The 25,546-nt window shown below is 37.5% G+C and overlaps 1 protein-coding gene across 1 annotated transcript in view; it reads left to right on the forward strand.

Annotated features, from left to right (window-relative positions):
• The window catches only part of sec63 (SEC63 homolog, protein translocation regulator), a 131,322-nt gene that overhangs the window by 28,345 nt on the left and 77,431 nt on the right, over positions 1-25,546 (forward strand). Inside the window, exons 2-4 of the mRNA XM_028797624.2 lie at positions 8,023-8,122; positions 15,104-15,218; positions 16,162-16,274. Of these exons, the coding sequence (XP_028653457.1) occupies positions 8,023-8,122; positions 15,104-15,218; positions 16,162-16,274 (328 nt within the window). The remainder of the gene's footprint in view (positions 1-8,022; positions 8,123-15,103; positions 15,219-16,161; positions 16,275-25,546) is intronic.

A 25,546-nucleotide genomic window follows, 5' to 3' on the forward strand; every position in this document is an offset into this window, starting at 1 on the left:
ACAAAAAAACAGATCCTTAACAAACTGTTATTAGTATATTTTCCCTCAATTTAAAAAGGTTTTCTTTTCTTCTTAATAAAAATTTAAAAGTGGTACTTCGCCGGTGCGAAGCGCGTGGATTTGACCGACTGACACATACAGACATATTCATGAGTGCAGGTACTTCGGAAAGAAAGCACCGTGTAAACCTGAAGTTTAAATTAAGTTCATAGACCTACAAAAGGTTGCCATTGATTTGAGGCAAGATTGCTTTTCTTCTGTACAACTATACGTTGCATTCTCAAGAGTGTGCTTGCACGGCTTCGGATATAGATATATATATATATGTATGTATGTCTATATATAAATATGTAAGCTTGTAAGTACTGCCTTACTTCTCTTTAAGAAAAGAAGATGTAATGATACTTGATTTAAACGATTCCATGTCTTGCTGGGTTTGCTTAGCTTACTGTCAATATCTTTACACCTTTTTTTAAGACTTATTGACTGAAACGGGCTTTCACGAAAAAAGGTAGGGCTTTCCTACAGGATACACCCTCTACAAGTTAAGCAAGTAAAAATAAAATATATATTTCTGTTTTATTTAAACCTTTTAAGTTCGTATGCATAGCCCCATTTGGCTGTTTTATTTTTTTTTTTCTTTCTTCAGTAATATTTAATCTCCTTAAAGAAAAAGAACATATGCATTTTACTTTTTTTGTATCTCTTTAGTAATATTTTAGTGTAAAAGGATAACCAGTATTTAAACCTTTTATGTTACTTTAGAAAGTTATTTTGCTCAATGTTGAAAAATTAATAAGAAAGCTACATATTTTGGCACCTGCTTCTTTAATTTTCAATGAAATGAAAAAAGCTCTCCAAGAGAAAACCTCAATGAAGAAGAAACAGTTTGCACTATCTATAAATGAGAAACCCTCATTTATAAAGGTTTGCTGCAGATGACTTAACTGAAAATAAATGAATAGTTCCTATGTGTATAATACATATTTATCTATTTTACTTATGCCTTTATTCCAGCAGCTTGCAACATCTGAGGTACAATTTGTTACATTACTTTTGTTTTTTGCAGCACAGGCAGGTGAAGTGACTTCCTCACGGTCACACACTGGTGTCAGTACCAGGATTTGAACTGACAAGCTCCGGGTTTACTGAATGAAATATTACTGAAGAAAGAAAAAAAACGAAAACGGGCAAAGAGGGCTATGCATACAGATGTCCATCCATCCATTATCCAACCCGCTATATCCTAAATACAAGAGCCCATAAGTAGATATGTATATATATATATATATATATAATATGTAGATATGTAATGGGCGGCACGGTGGCGCAGTGGGTAGCGCTGCTGCCTCGCAGTTGGGAGATCTGGGGACCTGGGTTCGCTTCCCGGGTCCTCCCTACATGGAGTTTGCATGTTCTCCCCGTGTCTGCATGGGTTTCCTCCGGGCGCTCCGGTTTCCTCCCACAGTCCAAAGACATGCAGGTTAGGTGGATTGGCGATTCTAAATTGGCCCTAGTGTGTGCTTGGTGTGTTTGTGTGTGTCCTGCGGTGGGTTGGCACCCTGCCCAGGATTGGTTCCTGCCTTGTGCCCTGTGTTGGCTGGGATTGGCTCCAGCAGACCCCCGTGACCCTGTGTTCGGATTCAGCGGGTTGGAAAATGGATGGATGGATAGATATGTAAATTTGTATATGTATATATAAATGTATATGTGGATGTGTATATGTATATATGTATATATATGTATATATGTTTATGTATATATATGGTTACATAACCTCTCTAACACACTACTTCTCCGCTACGAAGCGCGGGTATTTTGCTATATGTAGATTTATGTGTATATGTAGATATGTATATATATGTATATATGTACATGTATATGTATATATATATATATGTTTACATAACCTCTTTAACACACTATTTCTCCGCTGCGAAGCGCGGGTATTTTGCTAGTAGTAAACTAAATGTAAAAACATTGAATAACACTGAGAAAACCTGGAACAGCAGAGAAAACTAACACTGCAATAGTTTGTGCTATAGCGCTACCAACCGCTGGCTAAAAACACTTTTTTTTTTAAATGAGTTTTAAACACAGGGAAAAAAATGAACATTTGAAAAAATCCGTAATTTAATAAACCACCAAGAAAAGTAACATTGCAACAATGCACGCTACGAACCGATCACTGTAAACAGAAGTGAAAACAAAATCAAGCCCAGTGCATTCTTTAACTGCCTCCTACCTTATGCATCCAGCCCCCTCTCTCTCACGCTGCCTGTGTGTATGCGTCTGTCTCTCTCTCCCCCGCTGCCTGTGTTTGTGCTCTCTCTCCCACTGCCTGTGTTTGTGCTCTCTCTCCCGCTGCCTGTGTGTGTGCTCTCTCTCCCGCTGCCTGTGTGTGTGCTCTCTCTCCCGCTGCCTGTGTGTGTGCTCTCTCTCCCGCTGCCTGTGTGTGTGCTCTCTCTCCCGCTGCCTGTGTGTGTGCAAGTCTCTCTCTCTCTTGGGCTGCCTGTGTGTGTGTTGCACTCTCTCGCTCTCTCTCTCTTGCTTGCTGCACAGGAAATGCACAGGGAGAGACTGAACATGTACAAACTGAAAAGGAAACTGGCTTGTTCGTATACCGAGTGTGTGGTCGTGAATCGAGGCAAAAGTTTGGCGAATTTTTGGTCGTAAACCAATTTGTACGTGTTCAGAGACGTTCGTGACCTGAGGTTCCACTGTACTTATCTAACGTGCTTGCTTGTGCTGAGTGCTGTCTACAAGTTGGCTGCTTTGGGATGAACCAGTAGCTTCCAACTAACTGATGGATACTCATGATCTCTTGCTATTGGATGACTACAAAAGATTTTACATTCATTTTTACTTGTCATGCCACTGTTGATTGGTAGTGGTATAAGGCCCTTTGAGGGTCCTGTTTGTTACTTAGTTGGCACTTTGTGAGATTTGTTTACTTGTTTCAGATTAAGTTTTTAGATGCAAAAATTTTACTAGTATACCTGGCACAAAGCAGCTAAGCTAAGAGTAAGAAGATTTAGAATGTGTTGAACACTGTAAATTGATTTAAATTTTCACACAGATGAGCAGCTTTTTTTCCCTGACAATTTATATAACCTTATTCATTTTATTTACACATGCATATGTGTGTGTATATATTGATGCAAATTTTAAATGATTGTCCAATGGACATATGAAACCAAAAATTTTAGGTGGGGAAAAACTAAGGATCTAATTGTGAAATAGCATCTAAACACAATACATTGCTTAAGCAGAAAAAAAGAACAAAAAAGTAAATAATACAACATTGTCAACTGCACTTTTCATTTCAAAGTTTATGGGGGTCAAAGTCTACCTTGGCGACCTGTGGTGCCAGGCAGGTATTAATGGGACACCAGCCTAGATGTCAAAGGTTAACGAAATAGACTAAAATCACAGACTTGTTGAAAGAAAAAAATAGATGTTTCCGCAAAAAAATACCCAAGTAACATCATTTATCATACCCTTTTGTTCCCAAGCTAAACTCCTTTCGTTAATTTTTATAAGGAAAAAAAAACACTTTAAATGACACAGTAATGGAGTTTGCAACAATTCTAGTGCAAACAGTGTGGTCTAGTGGATAAGATTTTGGCATTTAAACCCAAGAATATGTTGATTTTAGTCCATGAAATACACATAGATAACTTTGCATAGGTCAGCTGCCTTGCAAAGAAGTACTTGTGTATTCCTAGAACAAGTGTTCCTGCAGAAAGGACATTCAGCACTGTGGGCAGGATTATCTCATTCAAGATAATCTGGAGATCAAGCCAGATTAGTCTGGACAGGTTGAACTTCTAGCTAAGAGTTTGTGATGTGTCTCTTTGTTATTAAATACATAAGACTGAAAATACACTAAGATTATGCAATTTAAATCTTGCACAAACTGGTGGCATAACTTTAACCAAGGGCAAAGAATGCAAGAATTAGAATTGGCATAGAGATTGATGAACTGTTCTCTCACGCTCTGCACCACATAGATAGATGGTACTTTATTTGTTGAAAAGGGAAATGTAGCTTTTATAAAATCTCAAGAAATATAGAAATATAATAACTTTGCAACCACACTTTTAAAATCGCAAGAATTAAAGTCACATGGAGGCATTATAAAGGTATATTGACTTAGGTATGAAGGGGCCCCAGTATTGACTGAAAGTGCTTAATAATAGTGTGTCACAGGAAGGGTATACAGCATTGTTTATAGATGATACCTGTTTTTTTCATTGTTTTCTCCTTCGCTAGCATACATAAAATACATCTTTGCCAGCAGGTCGAGGGTGCATTCCAAAACTGGGCCTTCCTTCTTAATTAGCTTGTTGATGCAGTGGGCCTCTGTTAAGATTATATAACTGAGCCTAGCATATCATAGCATATAAAAATCACACCAGCTATCCCAGAGTTGTAGAAAATGTAAAGGATGCCACTACCCACATTAAAGGAACATAGGGCAGAGCAGACCTTTTCCTTAGGGGACCTTTTTATATACTTGCCATTTGATACTAGACAAGTCTAGCCAAAATGTTTTTTGCATTGCATAAGCTATGTTTGGCTGCTGATCTTGTTCGCTGAATATTTTCTAGGAAATTTGCTATGCGCTTGCTTAGATGAACATTCGTTTGCGAATTCTGTGATACTTTGTGTGACATCACAGAGCTGTAGCAGCCATGCACCGAACATTCATAATATGGTTTTCGATCTGCTTTGCAAATACATGATTGATGTATATACATACTACGTTTTAATGGATATTGGCAGCTGCAAGTTTGTTTTACTTAATCGCAATGGAAATGTTTGTCTTAAGATACTGTATTTCATGGTAAATGATTTTGTACTGCACACACAGCCTTTAAATGTATCCTTCAGTTAAAAACATAATTCTCTTAAATGCATTTGTCTGTGGTAGTTTCCTGTTTGACCTTCTTATTAATTGAAATTTTACTTTTACGGTTGATTCGAGAGGTTTCAGTTCACTACTGACTGATGGAAATTGCATTTTTTTTGAAAATATTAAGTAAAAAATACACTTTCCTAACACAGGGACAATCTGTCTTTTGTTTCATGGTAACTGTTTTCAGGTTGTTCTGAATTCCCTCTGTTTCTTGAACAGATATTCACTCTGCTTAATTCTGCCTTTATTGATTCCTTGGTTTGGAAACAGCTTTTGCATGGGTTGTACTGATCTGAAAGTTAATAGAAAAAACAAGTGTGAAACGAAAAGGCAGAAAAAAATCTGTGCAGCACATAGGAAAATCGTGTATTAAGCAATTAACACAGCTTCAACTCTTCTATAACAGTAGAAGATATGGCTTACCATTAATATTCAAATATTAGTAACAACATAAGAACTGTTAAACTACAAGTAGCAGTATATGGAAATAGATTAGATCCCATCATTGAAAGGAAGTATGAATTCTAGCCTGTTTAAGTATTTTTTTGGAGAATACAAGCTATTAACTAAAGTATAAATGTTGCATCAGAAGAATTCAAAATATACAAGCAAGTCTATTATAATGGTTAAATAAAAGCACAAGGCACTAAGTCTCGTCTCACGGGATGTAAGTTCTTGATATTTTTTAGTTTATAATTTAAAAATGGAATAAGAATCTGAAAATCTAACATCATCACATGAAGGTTCGATAAATTCTGAAAAGAGTGATACCAAACATATATATGTAGGAAGCGTGACAAAAAATGTGACATAAAAATGTCACTTAAAATCGTTGTACTTTTAGGCTTAGGATTTTACATATACAGAGTAGATTTAAATTGTAATTTTTCACAACGCCTGATGAGAGTCCTAGGTTTAGAGGTATTCGATCCCCATATGTGGTAAGCTGCTGCTATCTCGCTGTCCTCTCTGATTATTTTAGAGAATAGTTTTAGCTACGAATTTCATTGGGTTTGGACTTTCACAATTCTCAGGGAGACCTTTGATTCTAATATTATTCCTTCTCCATCCATCTTCTAGTGCAGCTAGTCTGTCTCCAAGTACTTTGCATTCGGAATTTGCAGCTGTTGCTTTTCCGTCTTGCTTTTCCGTCAGCAGTAGATGCCAATTGTTCAGCTATTTCAATATGAGTCTTGAACATTTGCTTAGCATCTTTAAATTGAGCGCCAAGTACTCTGAATTTATTCTCAGACTTAGACACCTTTTCCTGTATTTTTTCCTCAATTTTTTTCTAGCATACCTTTTTAAGGTTACCTCAAAGCGATTATTTAAATGTTTTTCATGGTCTTTAATATCCTGAAGCAGCTTCTCAACTGACTTGTGAATGTCCTTTACTAGTGGGCTCCAACCCCTGCTTGCTTTGCTCGCCCACCCCCGGGTTTGGTTAACTGGATATACAACTTAAAGAGATTGTTATTTTCATGGGAATTGTTAAATACTCTTTCGGTTCTATGTTGCATCGCTTCTCCGTGATCATAAATATACACCTGACCCAATTGTGGTTTCTTCTAAATTAAACTTGTCATTGCTTTAATTGTTGCGGGACAACAGATTGTCATAGCATATGGTCCATTATTGTGTAAATCTACGTTTTGAGCATTGAATGATGCGTTTGCGAAAAGTTTATTGTAGACTCTGATATTTTGCCTGTAGTGTTTGTGGATTTCACTTTCACCAAACAACAAATCTTTTAATTCTTGCAGAAACGCCTCTTCCTTGGGAGGCAACACTACTTTTCCCTGATGGCAACACGAATTAGATGGTCTACAACTCTCAGACTTAAACTTCAAAGCCTTACAATAGCTACATACTTCTGACATATCTCCTATGTCCATATATTCAATGTCTTTGCTGTTCCGTTATTTCCCCGAGTAATAATTTCCGTTTGTTTGTGCTAATTTGATCTTTACTTTCTTTTTTTTGATACTTTTGAATTTTACTACTTTCATATTCTTTAACTTGCTCTGCATGTTTATCACTCTGTTTTTTTTTGAGCCTTTTGAATTCCACTGTTTTCATAATCTCTAACCTGCTCTGCATGTGTATCGCTCCAACATTTTTGAACGTCTTTATGAAGTCTTAGAATGTATAAAATTTTTAAGAGCTGGGTACACATGAAGTCTGTCTGCCAAAAGCATTACAACAACTGAGAGGTTAGATATCCGTGATCTTGTTTTAAATTGTTTGTAAGTATGGCGTGATGTGCAAAAGTCACCGTCTCATGGGTCTTGCTTCCAAAGGTTGTAAAGTCTAGTCTTGCGGGACGTCAAAGTGTCTTTCTCAGAAGATCACGTCTCGACCCAAGATTTTTTTATTATGATAGAGAGATATCTTTCTTTAAATCATTCTTGAGCTCCTTTATGTCTTGAGTGGTGGCCATTGTGGCAATCATTACCTTCGTTTCGGTCTTCTCCATGCTCCGCAGGTGAGGTGGTAGGCCCAGTTGGAGTCGATGTTCCAGCGCATGGTAAGGCTATTTTCAGTTTCAATAAATATTCTGGAATCAACAAGATCTCTAGGCCTGACTCTTTTGCACATTCACTCCCATTTTCGTTTTCTGCTGGAGACGATGCAGCAGTGTCAGGTCCGGGGAAATCTGTGCTTTCGCCTAACTGTTCCAGGTCAGTCTCTGAAAGGCCGTACCTTGAGCTTGGACTTGAGGCCTGTCTAGGCTTGGATGAAGCTTTGGCTGTCCTTTCCTTTTTTTTTTTTTTTCTGATCCCTTTTTCTGCTGCTAATGTTATATATGCTTACATATACTGTAATTGAACCTCCTTGGATTGAGTAAATACAGTATACCTCAGGATAAAAAAAGAGAGAAAAAAGTAACACAGTTGCTAAAGGAGTTCCGCTACAGAAAAAAAAAAAAAAAGTGATGATGCTTAAAATGTAGGTATGGGCTAATGATGATTCATGCCCATGTATCTGCGTAGGTAGAAGTATAGGATTCCTGCAACTTAAGTGCAATCATCCTTTTATTACTAATACTAAATCAATAAAATTAAGAAATTTTATATATTTGTTTTTATGTGTTTTTACAGAGCAACTCCGTTTAAAATCCTTAAGAAAAGTTCACGGGAGATGTCTTTGGTATCGATTGAAGCTAATGAAATCTCAACAAAGTGTTATTCCAACACTGAAGTAAGTTTCTTTTCTGTACATTTTATTTTGCTCCTAACACTTTGGTAGAAAAAAACAGCTGTAGTTGAAAACAAGTTTTATCAGGTTTATGCACTGTATTGTACTCAATGGCTTAATAGAATACTTGACCCAAATATATATAAATATATAAATAAATGTATGTAATATACAGTATGGGTGGGTGAAATAAACTGTTGTCATCCCGTTTTTCATGAGAAACTGCCACACACTCAATGTTGTGTGGGCAGGAGCGTTGTCATTCTGCAGAAGCCACTTGCCTAATCGCTGCTATTCAGGTTTAGGGAATCCATTCCTTGGCTCCCGGATTCCCGAACATTTTTCATTCCCGGAAATGAAACTGCTGTAATTCCCAGGAAAACGATAACGGCCAAGCTCGCATATATAGCGTGTAAATGTGTAAAAATCGATCAAGAAATAACAGTTATAGTTGAAAATAATTAAGGTGGCGCCATTGCTGCAGTTTGCACTTCATCAGACAACAGCTTTGAACAGCAACTTGAAATTGCAATGCATCAGTCTGCTGCATCTGTATTATCTGTGCCAAGAAACTTGCCATCACAGAATGATGACAAGAAACTGGATGCATCAGTAAAAGCTGAAATGGCGGTGTTTCAGAGCAACGGCAAGCACGGGTGTTGTTTAGAACAAATGTATCAGTATCTGATGACTGTGCCGCCTACTTCAGTGGAGGCAGAGCGTGCTTTCTTAGTGGCTGGCGTACTCTGCATGAAGGTGCGTCCTAGCCTGGATGACTGCACGCTGGACACGTTGTGCTTTCTACGCTCTTATTACTGCAACTAACTAGATACATGTACTTAGAACTGCTTGTAGATAAGGTTAGTCTTTTATTTGTGTCAACATATTGCAGTAGTTTTATTAAAAATAAGTGTTGGTCATTCTAAAACCATTTATATGTGAGATGCCCGTGCACTGTGTCATCCCCGGGAGCCCGGGATTCCTGAATTCCCAGGAATGGATAAACCCATCCGGGAATGGATTCCCTATTCGGGTTGTTCTCACCGCACTGCATCATACAATCACTTGAGCGCTTTAAGGTAAAAAACCTTGCCTGGCTCAAAACTGCTTCTTTGAAAGCCTCTTGAAAAATTGTGACCGCTTCTACTGCTGTTTTCCCCAAAAGGAAACAGAACTTGATGCAAACACGTTATTTTTTCAAGTCTGCTATCACAAAATCAACGAAGACAGTAACAGGGGCTCAAGAAAAAAAATTACACTGACCTTACAGACCTTTCCCCAAGGACGCCCGCTTGACCAAATGATGCAGAGGGCAGTCTAGTACACACACCTAGCTGCAAATGTCAGAACTAACACCCGTCCAATCTCCAGAAAAAAAATTCTGTTTATTTTTGGGTCCCCCTTTATATATTCACACACACTATTTGGGTTTTGATTACAAGTAAAATAGAACCCTGATTCTCTGAGAAAATGTGGATGGATGCTTGGATAACAGAGAGCTTGGATAAAACAGATGTCTGTGCTCATTACAGTTTAAGAATTCACTTGTAAGGATACCACAGCATGCTTTCTTTTTGCATTCATTGCGATATTCAAAATGAAGATTGAATTACAGAAATTTATAAACCCAAAAATTCCAGGTGAATGAAACAGTAGAACAAGTGCACACAGTCAATACAGTAAGTTCCCTACGTGCGAACCTTCAACTTAATGAACTTTGAAAGACATGAATGTGCAAGTCCCATAAATTAAAAATTATTTAAATAAGGGGAAAAATTAAAAATTGTATCGTAACTGCAAATTTCAAGGCAGCACTTATGTTAGTTTGTGTGTCTGCCGCTATTGCTTGCCTTCTCAGTCACATGCATGAATCTTCAAAAAGTGGTTGCGCTTTTGGCTGTATCTCTGTTTAGGTTGAGTTAACACCCTTTATTTAAAGCCCAAGATGTCTGGGATTAAGCGTAAAATCAGCAGTGATGTATTGCTAAGAAGTACCAGGTGATAACGATGGAAACAAAAGTGAAAATAATTGACAGAGTAGAGCGAGGCAATAAAATGATCTACATCAATTGTTTGTATAAAATGTGCCGTTGCACCTACAGCCTAATTCTAAAGGACATGGAAAAGATCATGGAATATATTTTTGCTATGTATGCCAGCTTGCTAGCCGTAAGTGAGTCTACCAAGATCAGCTGACTGAAAACATGAAAAAAAACATAAAATAATACGTGGGTCATAGACTTGCACAAGAGAGAACAAGTGGAGTCTAGATTTCTAAAACAAAGATCAGTTTTATTGTCATCTGAAAGTTATGGGAGCTGTCTCTTCAGCACTCTCAGAAACCCCACTGTCATCATCTTGCAGTCGCTCTCTTTTCAGGTTAAAAGAAATAGACAGACTTCATGCACAAGTGAGAGAAAAAAACAGCCAGCCAAGTCAGTGGCTTAAATGTTCCCCATATCAGCCAGCATGATACGGACACATAACGTGGTGAGCCACTGAAGTTGCAGTTGCACTAGTGGCGGACAAGCAATCCCTGCCAGCATTAGCAGAGTTTCAGCACACAGTGCAGTTTTGTGGTTGCCATAGTCTCAAATATCTCACAGTAAAAATATTAACTTTTAAAAGCTGTTTATACGGCATGTACAATTCAAATAACATGTTTTTAATAAGAGCTAAGGAAAGAGAGATATGCTAGGTCTGCATACATAAGCTTGTTCGCTAGCGGAAAGTCTTCTGTACTGAGATCAACTGATGGAAAACAGTGCAAATAAAAATAACTTTCAGTTGTTAAAATGCACTTGAAATCTGTAACAAAAATTACAAAACTTTTTTAAAACCATTTTATTATGTACAAATAGCTGTGCATGTACATGTTTTCAATAGGGATTGGGGGTTGCATTGTGTTCGTTGTGCTAACTTTGCTGGGCTTACAAACAAATTGGTCGTGAGGTTCTCTTGGAACAGAACTCATTCGTATGTAGGGGACTTACTGTACTAGCAACATACTGACAGTAGCCAAGGGGTGCAGTTGGGGAGGAATGAGTGAGTCAGGCCTACATGCCCACAGTTGCCAGCTCCTTGACTGCCTTCATTTGCAGATAAATTGCTGTAGAAAGTTGTTTAATTTGCTTTCACTCCTATGTTGGAAGGTAGCTTTCGAAAATGTAAACTGTTTACCTTTTAAGGTATTGAAAAGCTTTTTAATAAGACGCAGGTGGTGTTCATTTTCTAGTAGCCCCATGCATTAACTACTAGGGCATTATGCATTTCAGCTGTGAGCACACTATAATAGACATCCAATCTACAAATATCCTAATCACTGACTGGAAATAAAACTTTCTTCATTATTTCATAAGATATTTGTATAGTATACCGCAAATTAGGGCTGTCAAATTAGCCAAAATATATAAGGTTTGAATATTCATATTAAACATTATAAGTATTTAGATATATTCAGACTTAATTTACTGGGTTCTACATACTTTTTCTCACTGTGTCTGTGAAGCATTAAGTGTTTATAATTTCTGCATAGTCACTTAAAGAAATTAAAGTAAAATGAACATGAAAAGTGGAATTCTCTGTGCAAGTTAAAGGAAAAGTAGAGTTGGAAACATAAGAAGCTTAAGAAAGAAATCTAGTTGAAACAATTTAAATGCTGTCATTAACATGTTTTTTGGAAGCCATAAGGCACAATGTTTCTGTCCATCTCATTTTTATGTAAATTAACATACTGCAAGTCTATACGTTTCATAAATGAAACTGATTTATTTATTTTTTTGCATTTTAATGTTCTTTAAGTGTTCTTCCACATCATAATTATTTAGTAAACTAGCTATGTAAGCCCGTGCTCTAAAAAGTCTGGGGTCCTAGAAACTATTGAAATCGTCAGGAAAAAAAAAATGAAATGTAAAGATGTTCTATGTAAAATGCTGGCCTGTCCTTCAGTAAACATGCGTGTGCAGCTGCCTGCTCACTGTTTCCTCATGTACAGTGATGTCATGAAGTCTGCATTTTAAGGTTGCAGGTGTATTATGTATTGTCATTTTACTGAGGTGCCGTGTGATTGATGGCAAACAGTAAACTTTGCTAAAACAATAGAGAGCAACAGATTTACTAAAATTAGTAATGGTAATAATTATTACTAGTGGTCTATTACATGACCCCCAATAATCCACTTTCATTCTATATATGGTTTCTTGCTCTTAAGCATTTGTTCAGTTTTTTTTCCTGGGAATTGGGGGGGGGGGGGGGGGGGGGGGGGGGTGTTTAGAGGGAAAAAAACTCAACTCTGTAATGTTTGGTTAAAACTATTTGAATGAAGTAGCTTACGTTTTCTCCAAAAAAAGTCCCTTGCCTGTTATGACTACCCCTTTAAATTGGGGAGGATCTCATTTTCACTGCAGGTGTTATTATCCAGTTTTTTTTCCTGTATATTATATTCAAAGTTGATCATGGCAGATTAAAATTGATCAAATGTTTTTTAAAAAACTTTATTTGCTGTACCTTCTTGAAAAAAATGGTAGTTCAAATAGTCTTGTTTAAGACACTGTGCACTATCAAGGCAGCCTTCTATAGCACTTTCAAATCTACTGTGACCCTCCATTTCTTACACCAGAGGAGGCACTCAATTTCTTTGCTGAGCCTTTGCTGCGGAAATGTGTCCCTATAAGCTGCTTGCAAAATGAACACTCTATAGCTTAAATTGTTCAAAATGTATTTTAAAGGACTGCAGTGTCTTCTATATCAGTTTTATATTTAAAGTGCCTCTCTATCCCATCCAGTGGAGGGGACATTCAATTCCATTTTCTGTCTGCTGCTTACAAAATGAAAATTAGATAGCTAAATTTCTTCAAAATCTATTTTTAAATGTTGTAGAAAGCATTTTAAATCACTTCAATGTCTATTGTGGCCTTCTGTCCCTTCCACTGTGGGACACTCATACCCAAAGCTGGAACAGAGCTTTAGAAATATGTGCCCCCTACCTGCTGCTTGCATGATGAATATTGAAATTATAAAATTTTCCAAAAATTATTTAAATATTGAAGGAAATCTTCTGTATCACTTTCATGTCTACTGTGCTCCACTGTCCAATCCATTAAAGTGGACATTTATCTCCTTGGCCAAGCCTCTGCCATAGAAATGCATGCCTACTGTCTTCTGCTTTCAAAATGAACAATGGACAGCTAATGATTGAAAAGAATCTATGACTTACTACAGTTGATATGGAAATAATACCTCTTCAACACCAAAAGCAAGCATGAGCTAAGAGCAATTGCTGTGGAGTTAGGCTTTTCTATATGCACACCTACAGTGAAGACCCAGTGTTAGTTGCACCATATTTACTAGGCATTTTCTGTTTATCTGCACTCTGATCACAGAAGACAGCTATGCATCACCATATGGAATGCCTGGCTACAAGCTCAAAAAACAGTTAACGGTAAAGGGAAAGCAAAGCGCATTGCACATCAAATGGAGTGATTGCCTTTTGTGTCATTTTGCCACTTTCTCCATGACTTTAGGGAAATCTCAGTGTTACACTTCTAAAGATTTGTTTTTGATTTTGCCGTAAGCTGTAGCAGCTATTGACAGTCATGTTCTCACAATCAAGGGATGTCATGCAGACCATTAAGGAATGGAAAATTGCAGGAGTTTCTGCAACACACTAGTATCATTTGCTTAGCATAAAAGTGTTTTGACCCAGGGGAAACACACAGATCATAGTCAGACAGAAAATTAAAAACTGGGGAAAGATAGAGAGTAGTACCGATACAGGCTTGACCTTTCAGAGGCACAAGTCTCACCAGCTTTAGAGATGACCATAAACTGCATGTTGTGAAAACCGTGGAGGTTACAGTCAAGGCACTGGAAAACCATTTTGAAAATATGAGGGGTAATATACAGCAAGGAAGCTCACACGGGTCTGAGATCATTCATTGCTTTTCAATCTCCTACCATGATTAATGCCCAGATGATTTAACCGCTTGGAGAAAATGAGATTAACACTTTTAACTGGCATCAACAACTCATGTTGAAGAATTCATGTGATGTCAAGGATGTATAAATGGGACACTTCTCAGACATCTAGCAGTTTGTGGGAGGTCCTACTGACAAAAGAGCATTATTGCGCAGATTTCCACAATATTCAACATCTTGTTGAATTCATGCAGCAGCTCAGTGTGAATGTGGCTGTTCAGCACAGAACAGAATAAAGTTAAAAGTATGAAACTCACTTAATGTCTCAAACTTGGGAGGATTTAATCAGGATCAGGACAGAAGGCCCATTACCTGAGCAATTTGATCTTAGCATGGTGACAAATGCTGGCTTACTTCAAAACAGAGGAAAAGAAGACCAATTTACCCCGGATGTCTTTCCGACACTGACAATTTGATGGTCAGTGATGCTGACTCAGAGCCTGAGTAAAATTCACTGTTCTTAATGACTGTATATTATTTGAAAGTTATAATGACATTCAGCTACCCAAATTGTCAAGGAGACAAAAGCATAAGAGAAGGATGCACTGCACAGCAGAAGGAAAGGAATTAGAGACGCATACTTGAAAGTTAGAAAGGTAAAAGACAGAAAGATTAATATTTTAATCATTTTATTAGTACTAGGGTGTTGTACCGTGTTAGCCATTATGAATGTAGAGAAAAACCAAGCAAAATGATCTTGCCTGAAGAAGGGGCCTGAGTTGCCTCGAAAGCTTGCATATTGTAATCTTTCTAGTTAGCCAATAAAAGGTGTCATTTTGCTTGGTTTTTCTCTACAATCATTTTATTGTAAATCAAAAAGCTATTGGCTCCTAATTTTTTTCTTTAAGTATCCACGGGCTCCTTGAGTTGATTTTTTTTGTCTGTAGCCCAGTTTTATTTCAGAATGTTTTGTTGTTCTGTTGATACTAGATTGAAAATGTAATTCTTGTAAAATAAAAAAGCACTGTCTCTTTTTTTTTCTTTTTTTTTTTTTGTCCCCCATTCCAGAAAGATAGCTTTGCTTATTGGATGGGCTGTCTTTTTGTTCCTTGCCTATAAAGTATCCAAAATAGACAGAGAATATCAGGAATACAATCCTTATGAAGTACTAGAATTACAGCCGGTAAGAAATGGAATATATCTATTTTTTTTACTAATTTATACAGTATTAAATATATTGCATTGTTTTGAAAATGTACACCTCTTCCATGGAACAAAGCCTTTTACCTAACTCCGTTATTCAATAAAGTAAGTTTGTATTTAATTTGTTTACCACTTTAAACACTTTTGCATGCAAGTACATATTGTTCACTGTGTATTTTCTCCTTTTCTATGTGGTTTTTGAGTCAGGTTTGTTTAAATCCTTTCTCTGTATTTCTGACTATACTTAATTTTATGCATATTATGCAGGTGTAGCAAACATTTTTCCCCCCATTGTATAAAAATACCATTGTTTTTAATTTTTTTTTTTACTGTCAATATTGAATTTATGATTTACTAAGGGGTGTTGCCCCCTGCTTACTTCACTCGCCAAACCCCGGGCCTGTGCTATACTCTAGCCTCTTTGCGGTTCTGCCGCTTTCTACAGTAATTCGTGCGGTGGAAGACTGGATGGCGTTAACGGTTGTAGATATACTTCGGGATATTGTAAGTTGCTGTTTTCATCTTCTGCACAATCACCACCAACTATTTCGGCATAGTGTATTGATATGCATTTATCCACTTTGCCGTGTAAACAATCGTCAATTTTCGCGTTAATCTTCTTGACTTCATCGTTTCTCGGTGCTAGGATTGCCCGTTTACTCTTGTCTTGCGGGACTTGAAATAATCTCTTGAAAAAAGTCTTTTCTCATCTCAGGTTTCTTTTTATAAATCGGAGATATTATAAATATAGTAATATAAATATATATTGTTTTTTTTTGGTAGTGTTCAATTATCTCTCTGTAATAAGTCAATTATCTGACTTATTGAAGTTAATAAGGGGAAATATTGTGACAAGCATGTACTGAATGAATATAAAAGTAGTCATTTTTTCATGTTTAAATTTCAGCATTTTGTTTTTTTAGGGAGCATCAATTGCAGAAATTAAAAGACAGTATCGGTTACTATCACTCAAATTCCATCCAGACAAAGGCGGTGATGAAAAGATGTTTATGAGGATTAGCAAAGCTCATGAAGCGTAAGTAACTTAAATTTGCTGAGTGTTTGATTTTGGATTTTACTTTAAGAAAATGCTACTTTTAATTATTCAATAAAGAAGGATAGACTATACACTTACTAGATAATTACTTCAGTATAGCACCACCCTGTTTCTTTCAGAAACATTTACGTTTTCTGTTTTAAATTCCAATAATTACTTTCTTGTTTACTTTTTAAATATATGTTAAGTTTTATTTGATGAAATAGCTTTATTAATTTGCCTGTGTCCCTCAAAATTTTGAACACATTTTAAAACATTTCTTCTGAAGATTGAATATTTTAAGCTGTCATAAACATCATCTTGAATATTCCTAAATTGTCATGTATTCTTTTACTTCTGAAATTTTGGTGCAGGTAATAATTAGTTTTTTGGTTGAATTGTATGCTTCTGCTTTTTGTTGCTGTCTCTGGAAAAAGATTTCGGTGTTATTAGTTTTCACACCTGAAGAATCAGTGTTAAGCTGATGCATTAAATGTACCCAATGAATGTATTTAGTAAAGCTTGGGTATCTATAGTTATTGCCAAGGCGGCAACAACTACTTGTCATAATCAGTGATAATCGACTTAAAAGTGTTGGCAATGAAGCAATTTCATTGATTAGTTGGCTATGTCGTTACATTCAATAGTGAACACAGTTGATGAATGGCAGATGGTAAGCAAGTGACAAAGACGGTGGTGTGACTTAAGACTGGTTTTGGCAAGCTATTACTCTGAACACAGGAAAAAAAAGGTTATGAATGGCAAAATATGTAGGTCAGACCTCGTATGGCACAACAGTAGTACACGAACATTTGAAACAAAACAACATTTACCGGCTCTGTGGAAAAGGAAGGTTCAACATCCCTGTAAGTTGAATGCTAACTCAGAGTTCTGTGATCCATATTACTAACCGAGAATGCTAAACCAGATGATGGACGCAGGCACATCCGGCCATGGGCCGTAGCTGCAAAAAGACGTACTGCGCAGGCGCAAGAAAGGGCCGCGAGAGGCGGATGAGGGGCCACGAGAGGCGGACAAGACCACAGAAAAAAGGAGTGAGCAAAGAAACAAGAGGACAAAGAAATGAGACGCCGCAAGCACAGAAAAAGGGAAAAGGCAAAGAAAAATGTAGTCAAAGGCAGGCACTGCACGAAACCCATTGCACACGAAACTAGCACACAAAAAAAAAGAAGACGCTCGCGCACAACGGCAAGGCTCCCCCCCCTACAGGCACCGGACGGGATACACACCAAGAGGGGGATTTAACAAGCCCCTGGAACACAAAAAAAAAGAACACAAAACCACCCCACACACCCTACAAGCAACGGACGGGACACACACAAAAAGGGGTATTGAACAAGCCCCTGGAACACAAAACGAAAGAAGACGCGCGCGCAACAACAATCCTCACCCCCCCCCCCCCCAAATCAATAAGAAGTGACACCCAAAGCCACATATCTAAAGGAAACGTCCATATTAAACATACGTCATCTCAAAACCTTCACACTAGGCAGCATAGGTGGATCTCATTAAAATAAAGCACTATTAACCGTTCAACTGGAGAAAAGGCTCCATATTAACAGTGAGTGCGATCCTCCTTATTACTTATACATATTTCGCACGCTGAGGAACAAACAAGTCATGCATACACGGTCACGGGTACAAAACGATTCGGATCGGATAACGGGACCAAACATACGAACACGAATGAAACCAAAACAATACACGGCGGCGCATACAACGCGCTTCGGAAAATACGTGAGAAAAAATGTCTCGGATCAAAAAATTCAAAGCTCGAGTAACCCCGTTACAGAGACGTGCCCAAATGAACAGACACATTGAACGTAGATGCATACAGTACGCGTCTCAAAGTGCTGCATCGAAACAAGCACGATTTCAAAAGAAAGAGCTCGCGACTCAGACATACAAAAAAGGGAGCAAAGCAACGCGCATATGACCAGCCAGAAAACAAGCAAGCGGGACTCAAAAAGCAGAAAGCTCAACTGACCGACATACAAAACCGGACAAGGCACAATACAAACAATGCACGACGTAGAGTGAAACGGACTTTGCGCAAAGCGGAGGCGAATCAATTAAAAATCAAAAATAGCGCGTCACAAATAATGGACATGCAACAACGTGGCACTCAAACGCCACAAGCAAAACATGCCCGTCGCAGACATCAATGCCAGACGTCTGCTAAACACTTACGCCAGTTGGCTGACAACGCTTTCAATAATGAGTCCACTATTGAGGAAAATTCATTGGGATTAATGAATGTCATTTGCAATCATTGTCATTCACTTAACTTCACAGAAGAAACAACTGGCAATACAAATAATGAATTTACACGTTGTTGTCAAAAGGGGCAGATTAGAAAGCCTCCTTTACATTCATATCCTGAATATCTACAAAAGCTTCTAACTAACGATGTACCTGAAAGTGAAATCTTTATCAACTGCATTAGATCCTACAATAGTTCATTTGCTTTTGCATCTACCGGAGAACATAACAGGACACCAAAAGGCAATGGCCCTTACTGCTTTCGCATATGTGGTTAACACAACGCACTATATTATGTCCAAAAAATATTAATGTTAATCACATTATTAAACAGGTCATTTCATTACTTCCTGGAGAGACACGGCTCTTTCTAAGCTCTGACAAAGTTGACTCTGATGACGACAATGAACATCTGAATTTACCCTTAGAATATTTGAACACTATTAACCCGGACGGATGACCACAACACAACCTTGCCCTTAAAAACGGAACAATAATCATGCTATTAGGAAACCTTAACACTAAACAGGGTTTATGCAATGGCACACGTTTAGTCGTCAACACCATAACACACGATGTTATTCAAGCAACAGTTCTTTCAGATTCACATGCTAACAATACTGTTCTCATTCTTGGAATTGACCTTATGAGTTCTGACCTGAACCCGTTTTTGGACATGGACATCTTTATGTTGCCTTCTCATGTGTTCGACGTTCATCTCACATTAAACTTAAAGTTAAAAATGATCCATGCCAAGGAAGACTCATTCAAAGACAAGACACCATCTTTACTACTAATGTTGTATACAGAGAAATATTCCAATAAAACATTACTCTATGCCAAACACTCTATTTTGTATTTATATAGGCATCATCCAAACCTGCACACTATTCTATATCTAATTCATACATCTCACTCTTTATCATGCCCCAACGCCAGGGGTTGGCGAGCGAAGCGAGCAGGGGGCGGAGCCCCCTAGTACAGATATAAAACGTGTTATTTGCTAGGCAAAGGTTAATGACATGTCCTGCGGTTTGAAGTAAGGAATAATCATAGTCAAAGTTTGGCCTTTCAAACATCAAACCTTGCATATGCAGTAGAATTTCATGCTAAGCAACTAAAAAAAATGTATTGTTAACCACTAGATAGTAAACATTTAGATTTTCACTTATTTGGCTTTTTCTGATGCAGTCATCCTGTTAAATTATGGTGCTGCACGACATGCTTGCAAACACATGTAACATTAGTGTCTGTGTGTGTGTGTGTTTTTTTATTTTTTACAAGAAATGGATGCAAAGAAATGAAAGTTCTGTCAAAGCAGAAAACTTTTTTTTTTCTCTCAATCTTGTATGCAAAGAAAATCAGACTTCAGCATTGCACAGATAGAACAAAGCAGCGAGTGAATCCCACAGCAATCAACTGCGCAATCAAAAGGCGTATCCTGCATTTTGAATCATTGGTTGGTGCAGTTTGGAAATGCAAACCATTTTTTACACAATCAGGAGGAATATGTAGTAATGTGCAAGTTCTGCTGCAGCAAGCATAGTTTAGCCAGTGAAATACATTTTGTGGCAGGTTCATACAGTTTCAAATGTGAAAATGTAACCACACACTTTCAACAGCAAAGGACATACATTGTACCGTGATAGTGTTGTCTGGACATTTCCGCAACATATCAAAACAATGTTTGTTGTGCTGAAGTAAGTTTAAGTATTGCCGCAGACTTACGAAAAAAAGGTGTATAAGGTTTGGGTACATAGAAATTGAGATTAACTTTTTTTCTCTCCTTAAAGCTAGCATGCATAGACATAACATTCTAGAATAACTTGTGGCATATCAGAGGGGCCACTATTGTTATTTTGACAGGTAAATTCTTACTTGCACCTTCTTATAAATAACACATTGCCGCTCTCTCCAATGCCAGTGATTAGTAAACAGAACAGCCTTACCTCAGAAATTAAGTCTTCATTACCTAAAAAATTTCAGAGCACATTTGTCATTACCATTGCAAATTACAGTTCATTATAACACAGCAATGCCTGCAAATTGTCACGTATATTAAAACGCTTTGCTTTATATTTGTTGACTACAGGAAGTTATGATACTACTGTTTCCTTCCACTTCCAAAAGGATGTTTGTTAGGCCGAGTGCAATTATAAATTTGCTTGGTGTGAATAGGTGGTGTTGTGTATGTGGGTGTGCATTGTTTCATGCTGATATTCATATTTAAAGTAATTGTAATATCTCTGAGGCATATTACATCAAAACTGAAGTTTAACATTTAGAATTAGATATGTTCATACTGTCCATTGAACTGTTACAACAACATTGTCCAACATACTGGGGGTAATATCCATTTATATTCCAGAGCAACACAGACTTTAAAGTTTAAGATCACAAAATGTTACTTTCCTTCATTCTTAACAGCTGTTGTTTCATTGTATATCTTTAGTAGTTATAGCAGAAATGGTTTCTTATTCATTTGTAAAATTAATTCTTAAAATATTTTTATTACATAAAATTCATAATTCACATAAAATAATACTCAATTAACTGGTTTATCAATTAAATAAATGTGAATCTTTACATCTAAGATCTATACATTTTTGTCACATTTGGGCTTCTAATTGTACAAAAAGACTGGTGCTTACAAAGAGAATTCTTGAACATGAAGAAACAGTATTGGAGCCTTTATTCAAACACACAGAAAACTTGAAAATTATTTTAGTTCTACCCTCTCGCAGATTCTTCAGATTAAAAAAACTTGAAGGCTTCTTCTTCCAGAGTGTTAACTTAAAGAGAGGCAGGAACTGAGCTGTGGGCCATCTGGACATTACAGAGAACAAAATACTGTGTTAAGTAGGCAGACTTTAAAGCCTTGCAACACTGTGAGGTATGCAAGTTTGCACACTTTGTCTGTAGTTTATCCCGCACATGTACATTTTTAGGTTTCTGAAAGTCTGTTTTTTTTTTTTTTGCATCTGCGTGCTGTTTGAAAGTGTGTTGTGTGTGTGTGTGGTTTTTTTTTTTCTCCTTTCTGTAGCTCATTCAGCTGTAGAGAATGAAAGCACAGCACAGTCCAGTCACAATTTGCACTTTAACACTAGAATTCCCAGAGCCTACGAAAAAACTCGTAGATCCGGCCCACCTTAAATCGCTTCTTAAAACCTTTCTCACTTCTCCGCCAGCGTCTTTTGTCATCTAAATGTACATATAAAGACAAGCTGCCAGCAGCGAGCTATTCCATCCCCCCAACAACTTAGAACGTAAACGAACTTCTCCCAGCTCATGCCTTGATTGATTATCTGGGAGTGAAGTGGAGTTTTAGAGTGGAAATAATAGATTGTTATTTGGAACACACGCATTTCATGTGTGTTGCATTTCTACAGTAATCTGTGTAAACACATTGTTAAAACAGAAACGTTTTTTATATTCTAGTAGCAAATGACAAAATGTAGGCATAAACTATATAATGTATGAAGCCTGAAGTCCAAATATCAAAGAAACACTTTCACAAAAGGTACAAAAAAAAGCCACCGCCAAAAAAATCGCCTTAGTGTGTGACATTGACACTCATTGGCTATCACTGTTTCCGTGGCGCAACAGTATCAGTCGCTGACTGGGAATCAGAAGGTCATGAGTTCAATCCTACACAACTCCCTTTTGAGAAGTGTTCTTATTTTCACTATTTTAGAATAAAAAGATACATTTGATTTCAGTCTGTAACAGCCGGTGTAATTTATGATATTTGTAAAGGTTAGCTTTGTTTATTTTTTTTTAAATTCACTTTTCATTGTCTCAGTCGCGTTCAGGATCCTTCCCTACCACTCCCCCCCATCTGACATTGCTGTTTTCACATAAAGACGCGCTATAGCTCTGCAGTGTATCACGATACATACGACCGCGTGTTTTTTCCCCCCAATATTGCCAGTCCCCACGTGTTGCTGTATGCTGTTTCTTTTGTACTCCAGGACATGCAGAGGAAAGCATAGTAAAGAGCACTAACTTCAGCGCTATATGCAATCATCAGACACTCCCCATCTGACACTGCTGTTTTCACATAAAGACGCGTTTATAGCTCTGCAGTGTACTTGTGACTGCATTGTCGTGCCAATGCTTGCAAACTGAAGTGTCTGCATGCACTTTTCGTGGCATTATACGTGTATTTTGAGCATGCCCATGTCGCTCAAACACAGGAACATATGTTGATGTAAAAGTATAACAAAACAAGTGCTTATTTTATTCAAGACTATAACTGAAGCAAAAAGAAAGCAAGTTACAGTAGGCGGTTGATATGACAGCTTGCGCGGTGGAATGCTAAGAACTGCTGATTTCCATTCCGTGCTATATAACTGCTAATATTTGAATCTAATGATTGTATATAGCGCTGTCTTATTCAGTGTGCACAAGAACATGCAGGTGGCCAGTTGCTGTGTGCTACAACGCATATCTTAAAAAAAGAAAGAGACAAATATATGTTTCACATTTTCAATCAGAAAACATCGTCGAAGTAATGCAATATTATTTGAAAACGAACAGCGTCAGATCGGGTGTGAAGTTATATTGGCGCTGTTTGAGTCAGATCAGAAGCTGAATAAGCTGAAAAAGGTCCTGTTCTGACTCTTAAGTAAAAAAGCATGAATTAATCAACACAAATAACCGCGATTGACATTTTAAACTTAACGATTTACAGTGCATACCAATTTATAAATTTAATGTCCGTTTGAGGAAAAAAAAAACACTTTCTCCAAAGCTGGGAATAGAACTCACGTCTCTGTAGCACGGTAGGGCTGCTGTGCCCCAAGTCAGCAAACCGTAGCGTTAAGCCACTGAAGCTATTGTATCATCCTTGAAACTTTTGTGAAAGTGTTTATTTGATGTTTGGACTTCAGGCTTCACAGATTCTATAGTTTATGCCTACATTTTGTAACATTTATTACTAAAACTAGCAAAATACCCGCGCTTCGCAGCGGAGAAGTAGTGTGTTAAAGAGGTTATGTAAACATATATATGTACATAAACATATATACATATATACATATCTACATATACACATATCTACATATACATATACAGTAATCCCTTGCTATATCGCGCTTCGCCTTTCGCGGCTTCACTCCATCGCGGATTTTATATGTAAGCATATTTAAATATATATCGCGGATTTTTTGCTGGTTCACGGATTTCTGCGGACAATGGGTCTTTTAATTTCTGGTACATGCTTCCTCAGTTGGTTTGCCCAGTTGATTTCATACAAGGGACGCTATTGGTAGATGGCTGAGAAGCTACCCAACTTACTTTTCTCTCTCTCTCTCTTGCGCTGACTTTCTCTGATCGTGACGTAGGGGGATTGAGCAGGGGGGCTGTTCGCACAACTAGATTATACGGACGCTCGTCTAAAAATGCTGAAAGATTATCTTCACGTTGCTACCTTCTGTGCAGCTGCTTCCTGAAGCGACATGCTGCACGGTGCTTCGCATACTTAAAAGCTCGAAGGGCACGTATTGATTTTTAATTGAAAAACAAACTCTGTCTCTCTCTCTCTCTCTTTCTCTGCTCCTGACGGAGGGGGTGTGAGCTGCCGCCTTCAACAGCTTTGTGCCGCGGTGCTTTGCATACTTAAAAGCCAAACAGCCCTATTGACTTGTTTGCTTTTCTCTGTCTTTCTGACAGGCTTTGCTCCTGACGCGCACTCCTTTAAAGAGGAAGATATGTTTGCATTCTTTTAATTGTGAGACGGAACTGTCATCTCTGTCTTGTCATGGAGCACAGTTTAAACTTTTGAAAAAGAGACAAATGTTTGTTTGCAGTGTTTGAATAACGTTCCTGTCTCTCTACAACCTCCTGTGTTTCTGCGCAAATCTGTGACCCAAGCATGACAATATAAAAATAACCATATAAACATATGGTTTCTACTTCGCGGATTTTCTTATTTCGCGGGTGGCTCTGGAATGCAACCCCCGCGATGGAGGAGGGATTACTGTATATACATATACATATACACATCCACATATACATATATATATATATATATATATATATATATATATATATATATATATATATATATATATATATATATATATATATATATATATATATACATATACATATATATACATATATATATATACATATACAAATGTACATATCTACATATATATATACATATAAATATAGACATACATATATACATACATACGTACATTGACATATATATATATATATATATATATATATATATATATATATATATATACCCTAAGTTCTTGTCAATAAGCCGCGGCTTATCTAAGGAAAAAAGTTGTGAAAATGAAAAAATAGAATATCGGCTTATACATAAGTCCGGCTTATACATCCATCGCGGGGGTTGCGTTCCAGAGCCACCCACGAAATAAGAATATCCGCGAAGTAGAAACCATATGTTTATATGGTTATTTTTATATTGTCATGCTTGGGTCACAGATTTGCGCAGAAACACAGGAGGTTGTAGAGAGACAGGAACGTTATTCAAACACTGCAAACAAACATTTGTCTCTTTTTCAAAAGTTTAAACTGTGCTCCATGACAAGACAGAGATGACAGTTCCGTCTCACAATTAAAAGAATGCAAACATATCTTCCTCTTCAAAGGAGCAAACAATTCAATGGTGCTGTTTGGCTTCTAAGTATGCAAAGCACCGCGGCACAAAGCTGTTGAAGGCGGCAGCTCACACCCCCTCCGTCAGGAGAGAGAGAGAGAGAGAGAGAGACCCCCTGCTCAATCCACATACGTCAGGATCACAGATAGGCAGCGCAACAGAGAGAGAAAAGTAAGCAATCTAGCTTCTCAGCCATCTGCCAATAGTGTCCCTTGTATGAAATCAACTGGGCAAACCAACTGAGGAAGCATGTACCAGAAATTAAAAGACCCATTGTCCGCAAAAATCCGCGATATATATTTAAATATGCTTACATATAAAATCCGCAAAAGGCGAAGCGCGTACACAA

Source organism: Erpetoichthys calabaricus, chromosome 3, assembly GCF_900747795.2.
Source record: "Erpetoichthys calabaricus chromosome 3, fErpCal1.3, whole genome shotgun sequence".
NCBI lineage: Eukaryota > Metazoa > Chordata > Cladistia > Polypteriformes > Polypteridae > Erpetoichthys > Erpetoichthys calabaricus.